The sequence below is a fragment of the Rhinolophus ferrumequinum genome, chromosome 15 (assembly GCF_004115265.2).
Source record: "Rhinolophus ferrumequinum isolate MPI-CBG mRhiFer1 chromosome 15, mRhiFer1_v1.p, whole genome shotgun sequence".
NCBI lineage: Eukaryota > Metazoa > Chordata > Mammalia > Chiroptera > Rhinolophidae > Rhinolophus > Rhinolophus ferrumequinum.
Genome location: NC_046298.1, coordinates 43,818,393 through 43,836,990, shown reverse-complemented (window position 1 = coordinate 43,836,990; position 18,598 = coordinate 43,818,393). Strand labels below are relative to the sequence as shown.

The 18,598-nt window shown below is 51.9% G+C and overlaps 2 protein-coding genes across 3 annotated transcripts in view; one reads left to right on the top strand and one right to left on the bottom strand.

The window, feature by feature from the left end:
• Positions 1-3,059: 3,059 nt before the first annotated feature.
• Positions 3,060-18,044, bottom strand: ZSWIM9 (zinc finger SWIM-type containing 9). 2 transcript variants are annotated; one of them, XM_033128896.1, is made up of 4 exons: positions 17,923-18,044; positions 16,590-16,864; positions 11,206-11,518; positions 3,060-5,694 (listed from the first exon to the last, which is right to left on the bottom strand). In XM_033128896.1, exons 2-4 carry the CDS (start codon positions 16,853-16,855, stop codon positions 3,616-3,618), a joined length of 2,658 nt encoding a protein of 885 aa, XP_032984787.1. In that variant the 5' UTR covers positions 16,856-16,864; positions 17,923-18,044; the 3' UTR covers positions 3,060-3,615. The 2 variants fall into 2 exon arrangements, with proteins under 2 accessions (XP_032984787.1, XP_032984786.1); XM_033128895.1 differs by having other exon boundaries at positions 17,927-18,033.
• The window catches only part of LIG1 (DNA ligase 1), a 33,884-nt gene continuing 33,260 nt past the window's right edge, over positions 17,975-18,598 (top strand). Inside the window, 1 exon segment of the mRNA XM_033128894.1 lies at positions 17,975-18,370. Coding sequence (XP_032984785.1) covers positions 17,986-18,370 — 385 coding nt within the window. The 5' untranslated portion in view covers positions 17,975-17,985.

Genomic DNA, 18,598 nt, shown 5'->3' with positions numbered 1-18,598 from the left:
GTTCCCAGGTAAAAATACAGGATGCCTCACTGAATTTCAGATAAACAACAAATAGCTAAAATGCTATGCGTTGTGAAATTTGAATTTAATGAGTTGCTTGCCCCCTAAATCCGGCAACCCTATCCATACTGCTGACTTTGCTTACTAAGGAATCCTCAGGGCTTGCCAGATGCTTAGTTGGTCTTCTAAAACAGTGCCAGAATTAATTTGCACAATTCCCCATTCCCTTGTAAAACCTCCAGCTTCTGATTATAGCTCTAGTTCTTCTCAATCGCCCATTTCTCTCATTGGAGGACAACACCCTCCTTTTCCCAGAACACCCTAACCCTTCTATAGTAAAACCCCAAACACCTCTGTAGTCATGTCTGCCCTGCTCATCACCGTATTTCTAAAATCTAGTTGTGCCTGGCACATTAAATAGGCGCTCTACAGATAATTTCCGAGTGGCGAATGAGTTAACATCCTAATTTTCCCTACAGCATTTCCACTTCCCTCACAGCATCCCCATTACCTATTAGCATATCAATATTTCCAATGTCCCCCAAATCCCCTTATTCCATGGCATGGAATTAACTCCTGGTCATTCACAAAACGTGAAACACTCACAGACTCTACAAAGGAAGTTTTATCAAAGTTAGGGCAGAGAGAAAATGCCCATGGCAGTGTCCAAAGATGACGGTTGCCTCCGGGAGTAAGGTGAGACACACCGGCGGGGGGTTGGGGGTGGGGAGGGGGTCACCGGGGCAGAGTCCAGAGTCTGAGAGTGGACGGCTGCTGAGACACAGGGGTAAGAGAGAAATACTGGCAGACTCCTTTGCCAGGGCAGAGGCTGATAGACAGCGGCACCTAACTAAAGGGTAGCTTTTTCTTGTATAGGAAAGGGGGAGTCAGGCAGGCAGGTTTGAGGGCTGACATCCTTCCTGGGGTCTGGTCTGTTTGAAGACCATGTTATCTCCGGACTCTGGACCCGGACTCGGCCATAGCAGCCTGGGACTTTAGTGCGTCACCAGTAAAAACTGCAAGAAGTTGTAAATTGGATTCCAGTGTCCAGTGTCTGGGCGCCTGAGGATTAAGAAATTGCTCTTTCCCAGGTTAGGGTGTTGTTAATTAATGAGGTGTGGGTGGCCTTGACAAAGGGAACAGAGTTCTTCAGTTAACAATGAGGGGAGAAACAACCAGAAAACAAATGAATATCAGGATGGATCAAACTGCAAAGAAACTCTAATCACAGGTGGCTAGAGAGCGAGCTATGCAGTGAGTTAAACTGCAAACGAGCTAAGTCTAACTGCGTTATTGATTCCCTGACTTTTCCCCTTACACATACGAATTCACCAAACACTCCCACTTCTTCAAAACACCCCAATATCTCTAGTGTCACCCCAACTCCCCTTATCTCAAACAGATCCATCCATCACACTCTCCAGTCCTCCATGAGCACCCCATTTGCCTGGCTGTTACTCTAAGTCCTCCCATGATATCCTTAAACTCTTTGCTCCTACTCCTCCCTCTTCGGCCCCAGGGTTACCGTGGAAACGCCCCCTTTGGCTTCCCTTCCGTTTCCCCTGCAGCAATCCTCTCTGTGCTGTGTACGAGCCCGTCCAGGCACCATGGAAACCGGAATGCCCCCCTAACGCCAAAATGGAGGAACCCAGAAGCCTCCCGACTGGTTGAGACGAGGGGGCCCTACAAAGCTCAGTGAGCAAAAGGTCGTCCTAATTCCTTTGTCCCCACTCTTACTGTCCCCACTTAGCGCTCAGGTGGAGCGCCGGGACAGCAGATTCTACTGCGCAGGCGCCCGACTTTAGCAGGAAGGCGCTCAGCCAACTGGGAGTTGTAGTTTTCTGGCCCCTACAGGAGAAACAGGTGGCCAATGGGTGAGTGGGGTGGGTTTAGTACAAGGTTATGGAAGCTGGGAATCGTCCGGGAGGCTCGACTGTCGCCACAGCAACGATAAAGCATAATGAAGCACCAGCCAGTCTGCCATTTTTATTCTTTCATCTTTCTCAATGCTTGCTTTGCCACAGGCACTGTTCTAGATGCTGGAGACACGATGGGAAATAAAATAGAGCTTATATTTTGGTGGCGGCAGATTCCCTATTAATAAAAATGGTGAACACAGACTATTGGAGAAAACGATATGTTAATAGGTAATTGAGATCCTTCGGGGGAAGTGGACTGTTAGGACACTGGTACACAGGCTCATTCACCTCTCCTCAGACTGTAACAAAGAGAGAATAAGCAATCAAATGTAACATACCGTGTTCCCCTGAAAATAAGACCGGGTCTTATATTAATTTTTGCTCCAAAAGATGTATTAGGGCTTATGTTCACGGGATGTCATCCTGAAAAATCATGCTAGGGCTTATTTCCCGGTTAGGTCTTATTTTCGGGGAAACACGGTAGCAAGTAAGGAACAGAACTGGGATTTGAACCAAGGTGGTCTGGTTTCGTTCTCAATAAGCTTAGCCACTGTGCTAAACTGGTAAAGAGCAATGCGGTATAATTTCAGGTGGTGGTTAAGTGTTGTAAAGAATACTGCTGAGAAGGGGAGTGGGAGGACTCTAGACAGACTGTTCAGGGATGGTACTTCGGAGGAGGTGGCATTTGAGTGGAGGCCTAAAGGGATTGAGCTGGGCACGTGGGGCCTGTCAAGGTTCAAGGGTCACGCAGAATGAAGCTGTGCTGCCATGGAGATAGATTCAATTTTGGCTCCTTCAATCCATCTGGTCTCCACAGGCCTTGTTGACAGAATGAAGGAATGCTGGACCATCTCAGTTTCCCTTTGGGTCTGGGCCTCTGACCCTCCCCCAGAAGCCAAGAACTCAGCATGGAAACCAAAATAATACTGTTTTATTCCAATCTTGAAGCACAATAATCCAGATGGTTCCCCAACCCTGCTGGAGCGCCCCAAGCCCATTCCTACAGACTCCTAGTGCCCCCTCTTATTCTGTCTCTTCACGGAACGACCAATCAAAAAGCAAAGGTGATCCAAGCCTCCAGGCTTGGAAACACCCAGATCACTCCTCTCTTTTCTTGTCTCTCCATCTCTCACACCTTTCCTTTGTTGTGTCTCCTTCTTCCTTCCTCCCAACCCCCTCTCCTCTCCTGCCTCTCTCTGCTTCTCCCCATTTCGTCTCCATTTTTGCCTCTTCTCCTCCATTTCTATTTCCTCTTTGTCTTTCCCATGCTTACCTCTCCTTCATTTGTCCTTACTTTCTTCCTTGCTTTTTCCCTTCACCCTCTGCACTCCCTAGACTTGACCAGTCTACTCCTGTCAGGCCCTCCCCACGGTCTGGTGTCCTCCCCTCCCTCAGTTTGTCCCTTTCCTCCTTCTGCCCCAGCCTGACCCTGTCTGTGGTACCTCTTCCTCATATTCAAGAAGCCCTCAGAATCCACCCTGGCCACTGCCATCTTCCACACCTGTGGCTTCAGGACCTCAGAGACCACTGTCAACTTCCCCTAGGACCCAGAGTGGCAAACTGCCAAGATGAGGTCCACGGGTGACCCAGGAGGTGGCCAGAGAAACTGGGGTGGCCTCCTTGGCTTCAGCCCTATTATCTTTGGGATCAAAGAATGCCCCTCCACAGTGGAGGGTGGCAGGCAGGGGCCTGAGGGTCAGGACTCCGGGGCTCTCCCCCAGCAGTCCCTGAGCAGGTCCACGTGGAATAAGGCTGCCCCAGTGAGGAGGCGCGCGGCGAAGAGGTGGTGGCAGGGCAGATGCCGGGCAGCATGGATGGAGCAGCTGCAGTGTGTCAGGGCCCCGTCCAGGAAGAAGTCTGAGGTGCCATCCTTCAGGGCAAAGCCAGCTCCTGTCATGTGGAAACCCCGGGTCCCATGCTGCCTGGCAAAGGCCAGCTCCTCGGCCACCAGATCTGCCAGCTCTGGCCCGCAGGCTGCTCGGAATTTGGCCAGGGGCTCCCAGTCCATCTCCTTCTCTCCCAAGGGGCAGCAAGGCCTCTTTGATTCCCGTGGGTATTCTCTTTCACCTCCTTCCTGCAGGCTGTCCCCTGTAGCCAGGTAGACTCTCCTTGTTACTGCCCATTCTGGATCATCCTCAAACACAGTTCCAACAGGGGTGCCACACATAACTCTATTCCCCAGCCCTAGATACCTCCCTCCTATATCCACACACTCCCTTCCTTGCCTACTCTTGGGGCCCCCAGACCCGGCTCCATCTCCATCTCCATTCTCCAGGCCCATCACCCATGTGTCCCCTAGCTGGACCAGAACTATGTCTTCCAGGTCCCTTCTTCTTTTGACGCCCAATCTCACTACTCCTCTCTCTTCTCTAATTTCTTGCTCTCTCTGCCTCTCATCTCCCCACTGGGGACCCTTTTGGTCTCCGTTCTCAGGGGCCAACTCGAGGGACCTCTCCAAATAGACCCCCCTCCAGTTGCTGACCTCCAGCTCGCCTCCCTTCTCTGCCTCCATCTGAGGCCCCTTGCAGTCTCTGGTTTTCAGTCCATTGGTCCTCTCACTGTGCAACTGGGCACCCCTGCAGGTGCTCCCTTCAAGACTCCTGGCCCCTTCGTAATCAAACTGGGTCCTTCTCTGCTCCATGGTCTCCAGAACCCTAATCCTCCCATCCTCCAAATGAGCCATCCTCCAGGTATACCCCTTCAATCTTATCAGCCCCTGGTTCTCCAACTGGGACCCTCTCCAGACACTCCCTTCTAGCCTTCTCACCTTCTGGTTATCCAACTGGACCGCTCTCCAATATCGGATTTGCAACCCTCTTCCCTTCTCACTTTCCAGCTGAGCCTCTCCCCAGTCTCTGGCCTCCAGTTCTCTGGCCCACTCCTTGTGCAGCCAGAAGCCTCTCCAAATACTTCTTTCATTCGGGGCCCCTCCCCAGCCCGCGTTCTCCAGGCCCTTCATCCTCTCATTCTCCACCTGGGCTCCCCTCCCCGGCTCGCCCTCCAGCCTAGGCTCCCCGCTGTCGGGGCCATCGGGCACCACCTCTCTGGACGCATCAGCCCACTGCATGGCCACCAGGTCGCGAAGGCACTGCGCCATGCTGCGCGAGGGACTGAGGCGGCGCAGCAGGCGCCGGCGGTGGCCGCGCACCAGGGCGCCCGCGTCCAGGTCGCGGGTCGCCTCACAGGCGCGGAAGCGCACCCACATGTCGCGGCGGCGGGCCCAGTCGTGCTCGAAGTAGTCGACGAAGGCGGCCGGGCCGTGGGCACGCAGCTCCGCCAGCGCCTCGGCGTAGGCGGCGGGGGACGAGGCACCAGCCAGGCGACACAGGCGCGGCCAGAGGCCGGGGTCCTCGCGGCCCACACCGCCCAGCTCCTGCGCCTTGCTGAAGACCGTCTCGAGGCCCTGCACGAGGCAGATCTGCACCCGCGCGCCGGGCAGCAACTGGCGCACGGCGGGCAGCTGCGCTGTCACCTCGGGCCCCGCAGTCAAGCAGCGCACGCGGCCCTTGACGTCGGGCGCGCTCTGGAGCAGCGAGGCCAGCGCGAAGCGCAGTAGGCTCGGCGTCCCTGGGCGCGCCACGCAGCAGGCGGCCTGGCGCGCGCGGCCCAGGCCATCCACCAACAGCACCACTAGCAGGTCCAGCGCGCCCTGCAGCCCCGGTAGCCGGTCCACCAGGAGCATGTGCGGGAAGCGCTGCAGCAGCGCCCGAGTGCGCGACGTCAGGAAGAACACGGTCTCCACCACCGCCTGGTTCTCCATGAACACCAGCTTCACCTGCGGGCGGGGACAGGGAAGGAGGTCAGGGGATACCGAGGTCTCCCCCGACCCCCAGCTCCGCGACCTTGGTTTCCCGCTCTGGGGAAATGGCAATCCATTCATTCATGTGGGCATGCATTTTTTTTTTTGACCGGCAGGAGGCAGTGCAGAACCCTGGAGGCCGATTGCCTGGATTTGCGATCCTGGCACCACCATCTAATAACTGTCACTTTTGCACACTAGACAGTCTCTCTGAGCCTCAGTTTCCCCCGCTGGGAACGAGGTATTCATACTTTCACGCGCTGAGAGGCAGTCTAGGGCAGTGGTTCTCAAAATGTGGGCTCTGGACCAGCAGCATCAGCATAACCTGCTAGGACCTTGACAGAAATGCATATTCTCAGGCCCAACCCAGACCTGTTAAGTCAGAACCTCCGGGGCAGGGTCCAGCAATCTATTGTGATAAGCCCTTCAGAAGATTCCCACGCACGCTCAAGTCTGAGAGCCACTGGTCTAGTAAGAAAACGCACAAACCACAGAGCCAGATTGCTGAGGTTTGAGTCCGGGGTCCCACCACTTTCTAACCTTGTGACTTAACCTCTCTGTGCCTCAGTTTCCTCCTTAACGTCCTGTTCCCCAATTTCCCCTTCTAGGAACTGAATATTCACTCCCTCATGCGTGGAGAGTCAGGTCCAGCAGAGCCTCTGGAGCCAGACTGCCTGGGCTGAGGTCCCAGAGACCTCACTTCCGGGCTGTGTGGCTTCCAGCAACTTCCCTGACCTCCATCTCATTTGTAAAATGATGATGATGAGAGTATCTCTGTGATTGGAAGGATGAAATCAATTAAAGCATTGAGAATGTTGCTTGACACAAATGATATTATTATTCAACGATACTCACTCAATGAATAGTAAGTGCTCTCGAAGTTCTCATTATTAATTATCATCTCTGCTCAAAGACCACTTCCTCATAAAGTCTTCTGTGACCATCCCCACTAAGCAAACACCCCAGCTCTCTCTGGCCCCTTTTAGCCATGGCACTTACCACCCAGAAGCATGTCACATCTTTATTTGCTGATTTGCTTACTGCCTGTTTGCCCTCCCTAAGATGTAAACCCCACAAGGATATTGTTGCATTACACTTTTGCACCCCTGATGCTTTGAATGGCACCTGGCCCAGGGCAGCAGCTCAACACATCCCGAATGAGTGAGTACATGAGTGCCTGAGTGTGCGGTGACACCTAATGGCCACATCTCTGGAACGGAGGCTCAGGGAACACAGTCCGATTTGTCCTCGAACTAGCCGTGAGTCCTTGAGCAAGTGACTTCCCTCGCATTTTAGCTTCAGTTTCCCTGTCTACAAAATGGGTATAATAACGCCTATCTAACAGGATCGCGGTGCGGCCAAAATGAGATCATCTGTGTCCAATGCTTGGGATGCTGACTGGCGTGTATCAAAGCCCAGCTACAATTAGTCTTGAGCTCTTAGCGGCATTCAGGATGGTGACCCGGCTTCCTTTCTAGAACACAGGTTTCTCTTGGCTTCTGTCACCCTGAAAGTGCCCAGTGTCCCTCCTTCCTCCTAGGTGTCTCCTCTGCAGCCTCCTCTGCTGCACCCCTAAATGTCGCACAGCCCAACCTGGCCCTCTCCTCTTTCCCATCTGGAGGCTCTGCCAAGGTGAGCTCATCCAGTCGCACAGCTGTCACCATTTCTATGCGAATACCTCCCAGTTCTGTATCTCCCAACCTACCTATTTAACTTCCTCTACAGCAACATACCCCTTGGATAGCTCCCGTGTCCCGTGAGACTAGCGGCCCAAAGCCACACTTGCTTCTCACTCCCCCCAGCCTGCCTGTCCTCGATCACCCCATGTCCGTCAAGGGCTCTACCATCCACTCCATAGCTCAGGCCCTGACACTCAGGGCTGATTCCTGGCTCCCTTCTTTCTCCACCCTCCACATGCAATCCATCCCTAAGTCCTAGAAGTGGCCTTCGAAATCAGTCCAGAATCTGACCACTTCTCCCCTCTCCCACGGCCACCACCACCGCCCTGGTTGGAGCCACCATCTCTCACCTGGATTACTGTAGATACCTCCTCACTGGGCTGCCTGTCTCCACTTGAGCCCCCTTGTCTGTTCCCCACACAGGTGCCACAGGGGCATTTTCAAGACTCCAATCAGATCACCCTTCCCTTGCTTCAAAACCTTTCCCAGGACTTCCCATCCCACTTCCCACTACACACCCAGAGTTTACACCTTGCTGTGAGCTGGGCAATCAGGCCCTTGGACCTCATCTTCTGTCTCACTCGCTCACCTGGGCCTCAGCCACCCTGGTCTCAAAGCCACTTAATGGGGCGGGGGGAGGAGGGTATTAGCTTTGAGTCAGGGCTCCGCCTACCATGCAGGTGGCCAGAGTTCCTTCAGCCAGTCCCTGCTGGAGCTGACCCACAGCTGCAGAGCCTGGATTCCAATACAGTTTAAGTACAGATCTCTCTTCAAACCATTCCGCCATACTCTGATCTCATCCTACAAGAGCAGCTGCAAAGCAGTGCATAGTTCTCAGCTTTCAAGGAAAAAAACTCGAGGAAAAAAAAAGTCCAGTAGAATCTAAAGAGAGCAAAGAAATTTCTTTCCTATTGCTAAAATCATACCCTCAGCGTCTTAAAATAGTATTGGAATTCAATAAATTTTACGAAAAAGCTGAGTAAACTTACTACTGAATTATCTAAACCACCACTATAATTTTTTTCAACTGTCATTAAGTTTTACACCTATTTTATGATTTAATTTTTATCTCAGCAGAAGTTTCAGTCTAGAACTGCTCTGTCCAATGCGTTAGCCACTAGCCACATGCCACTGTTAACATTTAGGTTAAGATTTTGAAATATATAAAAACTCAATCCCTCAGTCACACCAGTCATATTTCAAGTGTTCAACAGCCACACGACGCCAGTGGCTACTCTATAGGATGTCACAAATCTAGAACATTTCCATCTTTGCAGAATGTTCTATTTGACAGCACTGTCTAGGAATTAACATAAAGATAGACATCATCAGATGTTAATTAGAATTATCGTGGCAATCATTTCACAATATATATAAATATCAAGTCATGTCCCTCCTGAGACTAATATAATGTTATGTCAATTATATCTCAAAAAAAAGTTGCGATAGGTATAATAGGTTGAAAAAATTTACATGTTTCTATAGTATTAGGCAAATCCTTCTTTTTCTCCTTGGGAGTCAGGAATCAGAGAAAAGCAAACACTGCAAAATGTATTTGCCTTGAGACTTGTCCAGGGCTGACAAGCACTCAACTAATTAGAAGCTGATATCCATTCTTAAAGGGAAAACTTAGATTTATGATCTTGAGTTTCCTCTGTAAAGAGGGTATACAAGCTTTTTGTGAACAGCTATTTGTTCATTAAATGGCATTTATTGAGCACCTATTGTGTGCCTGACACTGTGCTAGGCCTTGAGGAGAAGGGGCTGAGGCGAGCCCGAGTCCTGCCCCGTTGGACTGGCCGAGTCTCCGTAAGTAATAGCACAACCAGCGTTAATTTCAGCTGAGAGGCCCAATAACTGACTAGGCGAGAGTGTCTGGACCCTGGAGCCAGATCGTAAGCATGCAGATCCAGGTTCTTCTACTTAATAGTTGTGTGAATTTGCACACCAACTGCGTGACTTAGGGAAAGTGTCTGAACTTCTCTTTGCCTCAGCTGTTCCCATTTGCAAAGGTGGGGAGCATAACTGCATTACCGTAAAGTCACTATGAGGATGAAATGGGTTAATCCACATGAAGTATGTAGAATAGTGCCTGGAAAGAGGTCAGTGCTTATTGAGTATCAGCCGTTGTTGTTATTATTATTACCTGAGCATGGAGGGCGTGCTAAAGAGGAAGGCTAGTGGGACTGCAGTTGGTGTGGGGCTCTCTGCTTCATGAGAGTCACAGCTTGGAGGGGACCATTGTTTTCCTGATATTGCAGATATGGAAACTGAGGCTGAATGATTCCAGGTACACAGTAAAGGATTAACTCAGCAGGTCTGTGTGATCCACATCCCGCACATTCCAAAGAAAGGTTTGGTTCTTGCCCGGCTCCTGGAAGATAGCCTCTAAGCCAGGGGTGTCCAAACTGTGGCCTGCGGGCCAACTGCGGTCCGCAATCCATTGTTAATTGGCCCGCAGCAAATTCCAAAAATATATTTAGTTTCCTTAAATAAACCAGGTGAGGCAATACGTGCTTCACCTCGAGTGAGTGGCCCGGCTGTTTGTGTATTTTACCGCATGTGGCCCTTAGTAAAAAACGTTGAAAAAAGTTTGGACACCCCTGCTCTAAGCCCTTGGAATGTCCTGCCTGATAAGAGTGTCTTTGTTTACCTGGGGGCCTTGGGCCGCGCAGGATCAGCGTGACCTCTGGAGGGGCTGGAGACTAAGGTCAGCCACGCAGGCTGGCAGTCATGTCTATGTGACTGAACCCCAACAAAAACCTTGGACACTGAGGTTCAGGTGAGCCTCGTGGCAATACTTCATGCACGTTGCCACACATCGTCACTGGGGGAATGAGGCACTGTCCATGTGACTCCACTGGGAGAGACAACTGGACGCTCACGCCTGGGCTCTCCTGGACCCTGTCCCGTTTGTCCCTTCCCTTTGCTGATTGTAATCTGCGTCCTTTCACTGTAATCAACTGCAGCACGGACGTAACAGCTTTGCTGAGCTCTGTGAGTCCTCAATGCATCTGAGGGTGGCCTTGGGGAGCCCGACTGCACCAGGGGGTGATTGCTCAAGGTCCTGGAGCTAACAAGTGGTGGGGCCGGGGTCCAAGTCCAGATCACTAAGAATGGGTAACAAAAGAGAAGGGAATGCGTGGGGGGAGGTATTTTCGTGATGCACAAGGGGAGTGGTGACATTTGATGAAGGCAGAGGATACGTAAATGAATGAATATATCGATCAAATATTTACTGAGCAAATATATGACTAGTTCGGGCACCAAGGGTCACTGTCATTATGACATCTTAGAGTGGGGAGAGACAGCTTTGAATCCTTTTCTTGCTAGCACCTCACCCTGTTGACATTATATCACATTTGGATGTGTCTGTCTGTTGTTGGTTTCTCCCACTACAACTGCAAGCTGGTACTAGCAGCTATCTCTGCAAGGTGGTCAATAGCTATCAGTAGCTATTTAAATTTTGATTACAATAAAATAAAATAAAAAATCCAGGTCCTCGGTCCTAATGGGCACATTTCTAGTGCCCGATAGCCACCTGCAGCTGGGGCCTACTCTACTGAGCAGCGCAGAATCACAGACCATTTCCATCTCGGCGGAAAGTTCAAGTGGGCGGGGCTGTGCTCCCAGGGGAGTTCTCTGCGAGCAAGGACCACGTGCGTCTCGTCCACTGCTGCATCCTCAATGCCTTAGTAAATACTAACTGAATAAATGCATGAAGGAAGGAAGGAAAGGAGTGAATGGGTGAGCGGGAGAATGGATGAATGAATGACCCGCCCCTGGCCTGCCTCTTCCGAGACCCCACCTTGGCCTCAGGGTCGGTGTGGAAGAGCCCCTCCAGCACCCGCAGGGTGTCGATGACGCCGTGGTCACGGTCCTTGCAGTAGGAGAGCAGGCGGTGCACGTCGGCGGGGGCCAGGAACTGCTTGGAGATCTTATTGGTCGTGCGCACTGGCAGGCAGGTGTTGGCCAGCAGGCGGCCCGGACGGAAGTAGTAGGCGAACTCGATGGGGCAGGCGGGGTGCGAGTGGGTCAGCTGGCACTCCGTCACCACGAGGCGGTCCCGCAGTGGGCTCAGCTTGATGATGATGAAGGCAGGGCAGCCAGCCTCGTGGTGCCTGCGGGAGCAATGACCACGGCCGCAGTCACGTCACCCTGTGGCCCTCTTCTTCCTTCTCTCTCCTTATCATTATTATGTTTTGAAATTAAGACTGGTCTCAAGCACAGAAAGGAGTAGAGGGACTTAAGACTACGCCAGCTGTTCTGACCTCAGGTGAGTCATTTCAGATCTCTGTGCCTCAGTTTCCTCGGTTAAAAAAGGAAGTTATACTCAGTAGGAAGTACTGAGTTATACTCAGTAGGAAGTTATACTCAGTAGGAAGTAACCCTACTAGCTTTTTCGTAGGGTTGTCGTGAAGATTAAAAGAGCTGGAATATGGAAAGCACTTAAAAAGTGTCTGGAACATGGTGAACCCTATGTGTTGGCTGTAATTCTGTACGCACCACCCCACCTCTATGAAGAGTGAGTGAATGTTTTATTATATTTACCTCACACAAGTTTAAGAAAAAAAAAACCTTTCAGGTATTCCTGTATCTGCTTCTGATTTAGCAATAACAAAATTGAAAGCTGAGGCCCTCTGTGAACCCTGCCCCAACAAAGACCTCTCCTTCTGTCTCCAAAAGCAGCCAAGACCCAAACTGGGTACTTAGCACTCCTGCATGGGTTTTTATGTACCCATCAACAGTGGGAGTTAGGTTCCTATGTTTTAGAACTTTGTATGCTCAAAAAGGTACTCGAACTCATTGGGCTTCAAGGCAATACAAATTTAAACCCTAAGAAAATGCCACTACACACCGCCAGGATGACCAAATAAAAGGGACTGACAACATCCAGTGTTGATGAGGATGTGGAGCCACCGGAACTCTCATTCATCACGGAAGGGAACGTAAAACGGCATCGTCGCTTTTGGAAAGCAAACCGTGGCCAGCCCTACTCAAGCTGATCACGAGCCTCCCAGGTGAGCAGTAATTCCACTCAAGACAAATGTCCGAGGACGGCCACTGAAGGATTGGACTAGAACATTCATAGCAGCACCGTTTGTATTAGCCAAATACGTGAAACAACCCAAATATACAACCGAGTAGGAAACTAAGTTGTAACATAGTCCTAAAATAAAATACTAATCAACAACAAGAATGAGCAAACCATTACTACCCCCAACAACGTGGATGGAGCTCACAAACCTGCTGTGTGCAAGAAGCCCGACACAAAAGAGAACCCACCACATGATTCTCGTTTAGAGAAAATTCGACAGCGGGTAAAGCTAACCTGTGCTGGCAATAGATGGACAGTGGTTAGTCTTGAGTGGTTAATCCTGTGGGGGGTGTGAGGGGGCTTCTTGGCACTGGTCATGTTCTGTCCCTTGTTCTGGGTGCTGGTTACAGGTACATTTGATTTTGGGAAAACTCATCACGTTGCACACGTATGATGTGTCAACTTTTCTGAACGTGTGTTACACTTTTGAAAAGTTTTCTTCTCTGAGGCTGTCCATCTCGGCAGAACTAGCACATCCCCTGCAGGGTCCCAGAATCTCACGCAATTGTCTACTGCAGCCGCAACACTCTGCTTTGCAACGTCCCTCCACCTGGCTGGGGAGTAATGCCACCCACCTTACAATGTAAACTCCACAGGGGCAGGACTTTTTGTCTGTTTTCTTTACCTGCCACCTAGAACAGCCCCCCACCCCTGGGGGGGGTGCTCAGTAAATTTATGATGAGTGAATGACTGGATCCCACTGTATGAACCCCCAGCACCTAGGCATACAAGTCATCCTATCAAAACCACCCATCACCCAGTCCTGCCCGTCATGCCTTCTAAACTCCCCAAACCATCCACTTTTTTCCATTCCCACTGCCACCAACCTACCGTAAGTTCTTTCCTTCTTCAGGAAACATCCTTCTCCCCATTTTTATCGAGTTAAGTCCCACTCGTCCTTCATAACTCAGAGTCAGCATCACCTCCTCCAGGAGGCCTTCCTTACCCTCTCCAGGCTAGGTAGATTCCATCACACAATGGGGCGATGGTTTGATCGATGCCGTCTTTAACGTATGCTCCCCACTGAATGGGGAGCTCCCCCACTGAAACCCCAGCATCTAAAACATTCACCCAGTACATAGTAGGTGTTCTCTTGGATGAAGAGACAAACGGCATGGCACCTAGGACCAAAAAATCTTTAGGGTGCCACCACATTCAACTCTCATACTGACAATCCATGACGGAAATAAAGATGAGGGGAAAGGGAGGGAGAGAGAGAGAGATACGGAGGGAGGACAGAGGGTGGTAATTAAAAGCATGGACTTTGCGGTCAAACTGTGCAGGTCCAAATCCTGGTTTCCACTCTTAGCAGCTGTGTTATCTTGGGGAAGTCCTTTAACCTCTCCGTGCCTCAGTCTTCTCATCTGGAAATTGGAGCTAATAATAATAATACCGACCTCACAGGCTTGTTGAGAGGACTAAATTAGAGGACTAAATTACGTAAAGAGGTTAGAAAAGGGGCGGGTGCTCAGTAAACAGTTAATAAAAAGTAGCCACTATTTTTGAAACATCTTTTTTCTCCTGAAAGTACCATTATTTTGATTTGTTTTACACTCCACTCACCCATGTCCTCTTCATCTTTCAGGTTCTCAAGAGCTCTGTGTTCTTGAAGGCTGATGTGTGTTGGGAAAGGTTGAGCTCAGGGGAGAGGAAGATGGAAGGGTGATTCGGGGAGGTCACTGTGCAACTTCCGAGAAAGGAGGCAGGAGTGGCTGGGAAGAAAGCCTTTCTGACCCGCCTCCTCCCTGGCCTCCTGTCTCTCTGCTCTAGTCCATCCCCTATGAGGCCACTCTGCACAGTTGACCCTGGTCAGAGCCCTCCTGGGGCTCCCCAGGGCTCCCAGGACAAACTTTCAGCCCCTGGACTCAGCCCTGCAGGTCTGGGTCTTGACACCATTCCAGCCACATCTTTCACACTAATTTTCTCCAGCCTCTGACCTTGGCCCAGTGCTGTCCCTGGGCTGTGACACTGCAGAAGCCCTGAATAGCTGAGGGGGATAAGGGGCTTACAAGTGATGGCCCCAAGTCATCCTTGAAGCAGCTCATCAACCACCCTCATTCTTGGGCTCCCCATCCAGGGACCATCCCACTGTCCACCCAGTCACCAGGCCAAGCGCCCTTCATAGACTGTCACTCTCCAGCCCCCCTGCCCGACTCCCTCTGATATTTGTAGAGAACTTGAGACAGTGCGTACATAGAGTAAGTGTTACGTGTTTAAGTCACATACTTTACATACATACATATATAAACAAATAAAACCCTTCAAGATTCCATTTACTGGTCACCTCTTCCAGGAAGCCTTCCAGAACTGCACTGTTGCACTGTTAGCTCTCAGGTGGAGCTAACCAGCTCCCTCTTCGACCTCTCTCTCACTACTGTGGGACACCTATTTTGCTTTTTTTTTTTTTTTGGTCTTTGCCTCCTCCACTAGGTTCTGAGCTCCTCAAGGGCAGAGACCAGCTATGAGTTCCAAATGCCCAGCAAAGAGCATGCACACAGTCCATGCTCAATAAGTGTTACTTTGAATTGAATTCTGTTAACAAAGAGAGATTCTAGACCCGCCTAAGCTTCTTGCAAGCTCTAACGTTCTAGATTTCTGTGTGATGAGGCGCGTTTGATGCTGTACTGCTTCCAGATCTTGGAGTCTCTGCTTCTAGAAGAAGCAGTGACTAAATTACTAAGAACAGTAATCTCACAATCAGTATTTAAATAACGATGGCTAAGAAATGCTGTCAGAGCTTACTCTGTGCTGGGAATGCTTCTGCACGACCTGCATGTATTAGCTCATTTGATCCTCACCAACCCATGAGATCAGTACTATTACTTCTCTCATTTTCCAAATGAGGAAACTGAGGCTCAGAAAAGGTGAAGTCACTAGCTCAATGTCACTGGCTCATCAGCAGCAGAGCGGTGGTCTGCACCCAGGAGTCTGTGCTCTTGACTCCTGTAACTCCTTTTCCAGGCACCGGGTCAGTGCCTTCCTGCCTACGTCTCAGGCTAAGCTCCCAACAGCCCCACAAGGCAGGTGCTGCCCTAACCCCATTACAGAGATGAGAAAACTGAGGCATGGGGAGGTGAGGTCTGTTGCCCAAAGACACCCACCCAGGAAGTGGTGGAGCCTGTCTCAAGCAGCCTGAAGGCAGAGCCTGTGTCCTTAGGCACTCTACTCTTGTCTATGGCTCCCCAACCCAGGGTCTCGAACTCATGCACATACGAGGGCCAGGCAGCCAAAACAAGGAAGTGGCAGGGCTAAGTATGAGGTGGCAGACAGCAGTGCGGGATGCAGCAAACCTGAGCGCCAGTGCCCAGGGTAACTGGGGTGGCCATCTTCCACACATGGCTCAGCCTCTTCCCATGGTTCAAGGGAAGCTAGAAACCCAACATTCTGTAGGGGAACGTTCCCAGTTCAAAGTCAGGGTCAATTAAAACACCCGTGGTCACCTGGGTGTGTTTCTCAGCTCGCTTTTGGATTTTGCACTTGCCCTTGTTGTAACATTATGTGAGCTGGTTCATATAACGTCCATCTTCCTGCTCAGTCTGAAAGTTCTTGAAGAGCAGGGAATCCCCCCACCCCGGTGAAATATTCCTAGCCCTCAGCGTGGGACCTGGCCCTGTATTTACTGAATGGATGGATCTTTTCTATCTTTGTCCTGTGGTTTCTCTGCAGCTCTGTCTCGGATCTCTTCCATGGGTACAAAACCTGGCTCTCACCTGTTTTTCTAGCTCTGTCTGGTGTCTCTGGCTCCATTTTTCCACGTTTCTCAAATTTTCTGTGTCTTTTTTCCCCCTTCTGTCTCTTGGGTATGTGTATCTAACTTACTCTCTGTCTCTCTATGGGTCTTTATTATAAAATCTGTAAGTGGAGCCCCCTACCCAACTTTCACCATGTGCGCCTTTGTCCCTCCAGCTCCCTGTCTCTGTCTCCCATTCTCAGCAAGCTTCCTGTCTTGACTCTCTCAGCCTCTCTGTAAGGTGCATTTAGCTGTTTTAGTTGACATCTCTCTCTCCCAATCTTGGCGTGGCGGGGCTTTGTGCCTATCCTTCCCCGTTGGCTTCCTATTCCCCAGCACGCAGCAGGGCGGAGGTTCAGCTCACCCCATGGCAGGCCGGCTGGGAGCACGCACATCCTTGCACACGAGCCGCACATAGCTGTACTTGAGCACATCAATGAGTGTGTAGAGTGGGGGCAACCTGGCCCAGTGGCAGCGCGTCAGGTGCATGGAGCTCTGGACGAAGAAGAGAGCCAGCCGCTGCTGGCACCACTCGTCAAAGAAGCGGCTGAACTCAGCCCATGAGAAGAAGGCCTGCTCCAGCAGCTGCTGCTCCTCCTGCCCCACCGCCATGCCAAGTGGGGGCTCCATCCTGGGTGCCTGAGTGGAAGACACGTGGATATCAGACCCATCCCCACCAGAGGTATCCCACTCTCTCCATTTTTTGGCCTGCCTCTTCAGTGTTGGCGCCTCTATGCAGGTGGGACCGGGGGCGGGATGCACCTTCATTAACCTCTAGATATGAACCTCCACCCCATCTTTGGCTTCCTCCCACCCCCTGCATTATTCCAGGGACTGTTGGAGCCTGTCATCCTGATCCCTAATTCCAACTCTAGTTCCCTCCTATGTAGATGTGACCCCTTGGTACAACTGAGGCCCCTCTTCCAAAATATGACTCTCAAGCTCAGTTGTGGAGACCTCAAACGTGTTTTCAACTTCCAGCTAAGACCTCCTCCCCCTGCAGAAGTGTCTCCCACATGTGGCACTAACCTCTAGTGCCCCCATTCATATGTATAATAACTCTCCCCTCCATTTGTCTACACTTGGCTGTAACCCACATCCAGCTGTGTCCACCTCTAAAGATGCTTTATCTCTAGATGTGATCTTACATCCAGTCATGGACCCCTCATCCCCAGTCATGTTCTTCATGCACCGGTGTCTCCTCCGATGTGCAGCTGTTGTCCATCCCCCAGATGTGGTCCCTATAAGTCGCCACATCCAGCTGTGGCCCCTGCTTCCCAGAAATGCTTCCATATCCAAATGTTCTCCCCACATCCAGTATGTACTTTACTCCTACAAGTGTGCCCCCTTCACTTGTGGCCAGTATCTCAGAAGTGTCATCAATACTCGTCTATGGCCCCTTCCTACCCAGACGCTCCCCTCCCCCAGTCCAGCTGTGGCCCCCTCCTCCCATCTACAACTATTAGAGGTGCATCCTCATCCTAGATTTGGCCCATGGTCCTCTGATGGGCTTCATCATCCCAGATGCTCCCCGCGTCCAGCTGCATCTCCCCTCTGGTGCAGCCCCATCGGCCCGCTCCCGCCTCCCCAAACCCTGCCAGCTCCGCCCGCCGCGGCCCCTCCAATCCCCGCTGTCCCACCCAGCTGTGCCTCTCCCCTCCCCCAGAGGTGCACCCTTTCCGCCCCTCCCCACTCACCTACCCGCCCCGGAGTGGTGTCCACCTCCCACAGTGCCCCGCGCCGAGGCCCTTGCTCCCGGGATGCCCCGCGCGGCCTCCCGCCTCTCTTCCCGCCGTGCCTCGCGCAGCGGCTTTCCTCGCAATCTTCTTACTTCGCCAGTTACTCTGGAGACCCGCAACCACATCCCTCGGCCCAGAGCAAAGGAAGCCACGGGCTTTTCCCAGCGTGATCTGCGGGAGGGCTCGCCCCACTTCACCCCCTCTCCTGGCAGCCTCCAGCCTTGGAGACTACAATTCCCAGCGTCCACCGGGCCGCGACGGAGCGGACGTCTCCCAGGTCCCGCCCCACAGCTCGGCCCCGCCCCCGGCCGCCGAAGTCTGCGCGCGAATTTCGTGGCGCGCATTTGGGACTTCAGTCAAGCGGCCAGGGGTTCCGGTCGAGACGCCCAGAACTGTGGCGCACGGGGTGGGTGCGAGGCAAGTGGAGCGGTCCGGGCGGAGCTGAGGGGCCCACGGCTTCGCGGGGTCCGTCGGCTGCAGCGGAGTGGGCTTGGGGGACGTTGAGGAGGCCCTGAGCGCGGTGAAGGAGGGCGCGGGCAGCGGGCCGCTGGAGGGACGGGGTCAGGGAGGAGATAGACGTGGGCTGAAGCCAGTTGAACTGGGTGGGTTTAAGGTGAGGCCTGGAGGGGCGGGG

What these genes read in the sequence shown, in the direction of transcription:
- ZSWIM9 (XM_033128896.1), bottom strand. Translation starts at nt 16,855, where the DNA reads ATGGAGCCCCCACTTGGCATGGCGGTGGGGCAGGAGGAGCAGCAGCTG. An exon ending in CCCAGCCGGCCTGCCATGGG is followed by an intron (nt 11,519 to 16,589) that starts GTGAGCTGAACC and finishes TTGCTCCCGCAG; the next exon opens with GCACCACGAGGCTGGCTGCC. An exon ending in ACACCGACCCTGAGGCCAAG is followed by an intron (nt 5,695 to 11,205) that starts GTGGGGTCTCGG and finishes CCCCGCCCGCAG; the next exon opens with GTGAAGCTGGTGTTCATGGA.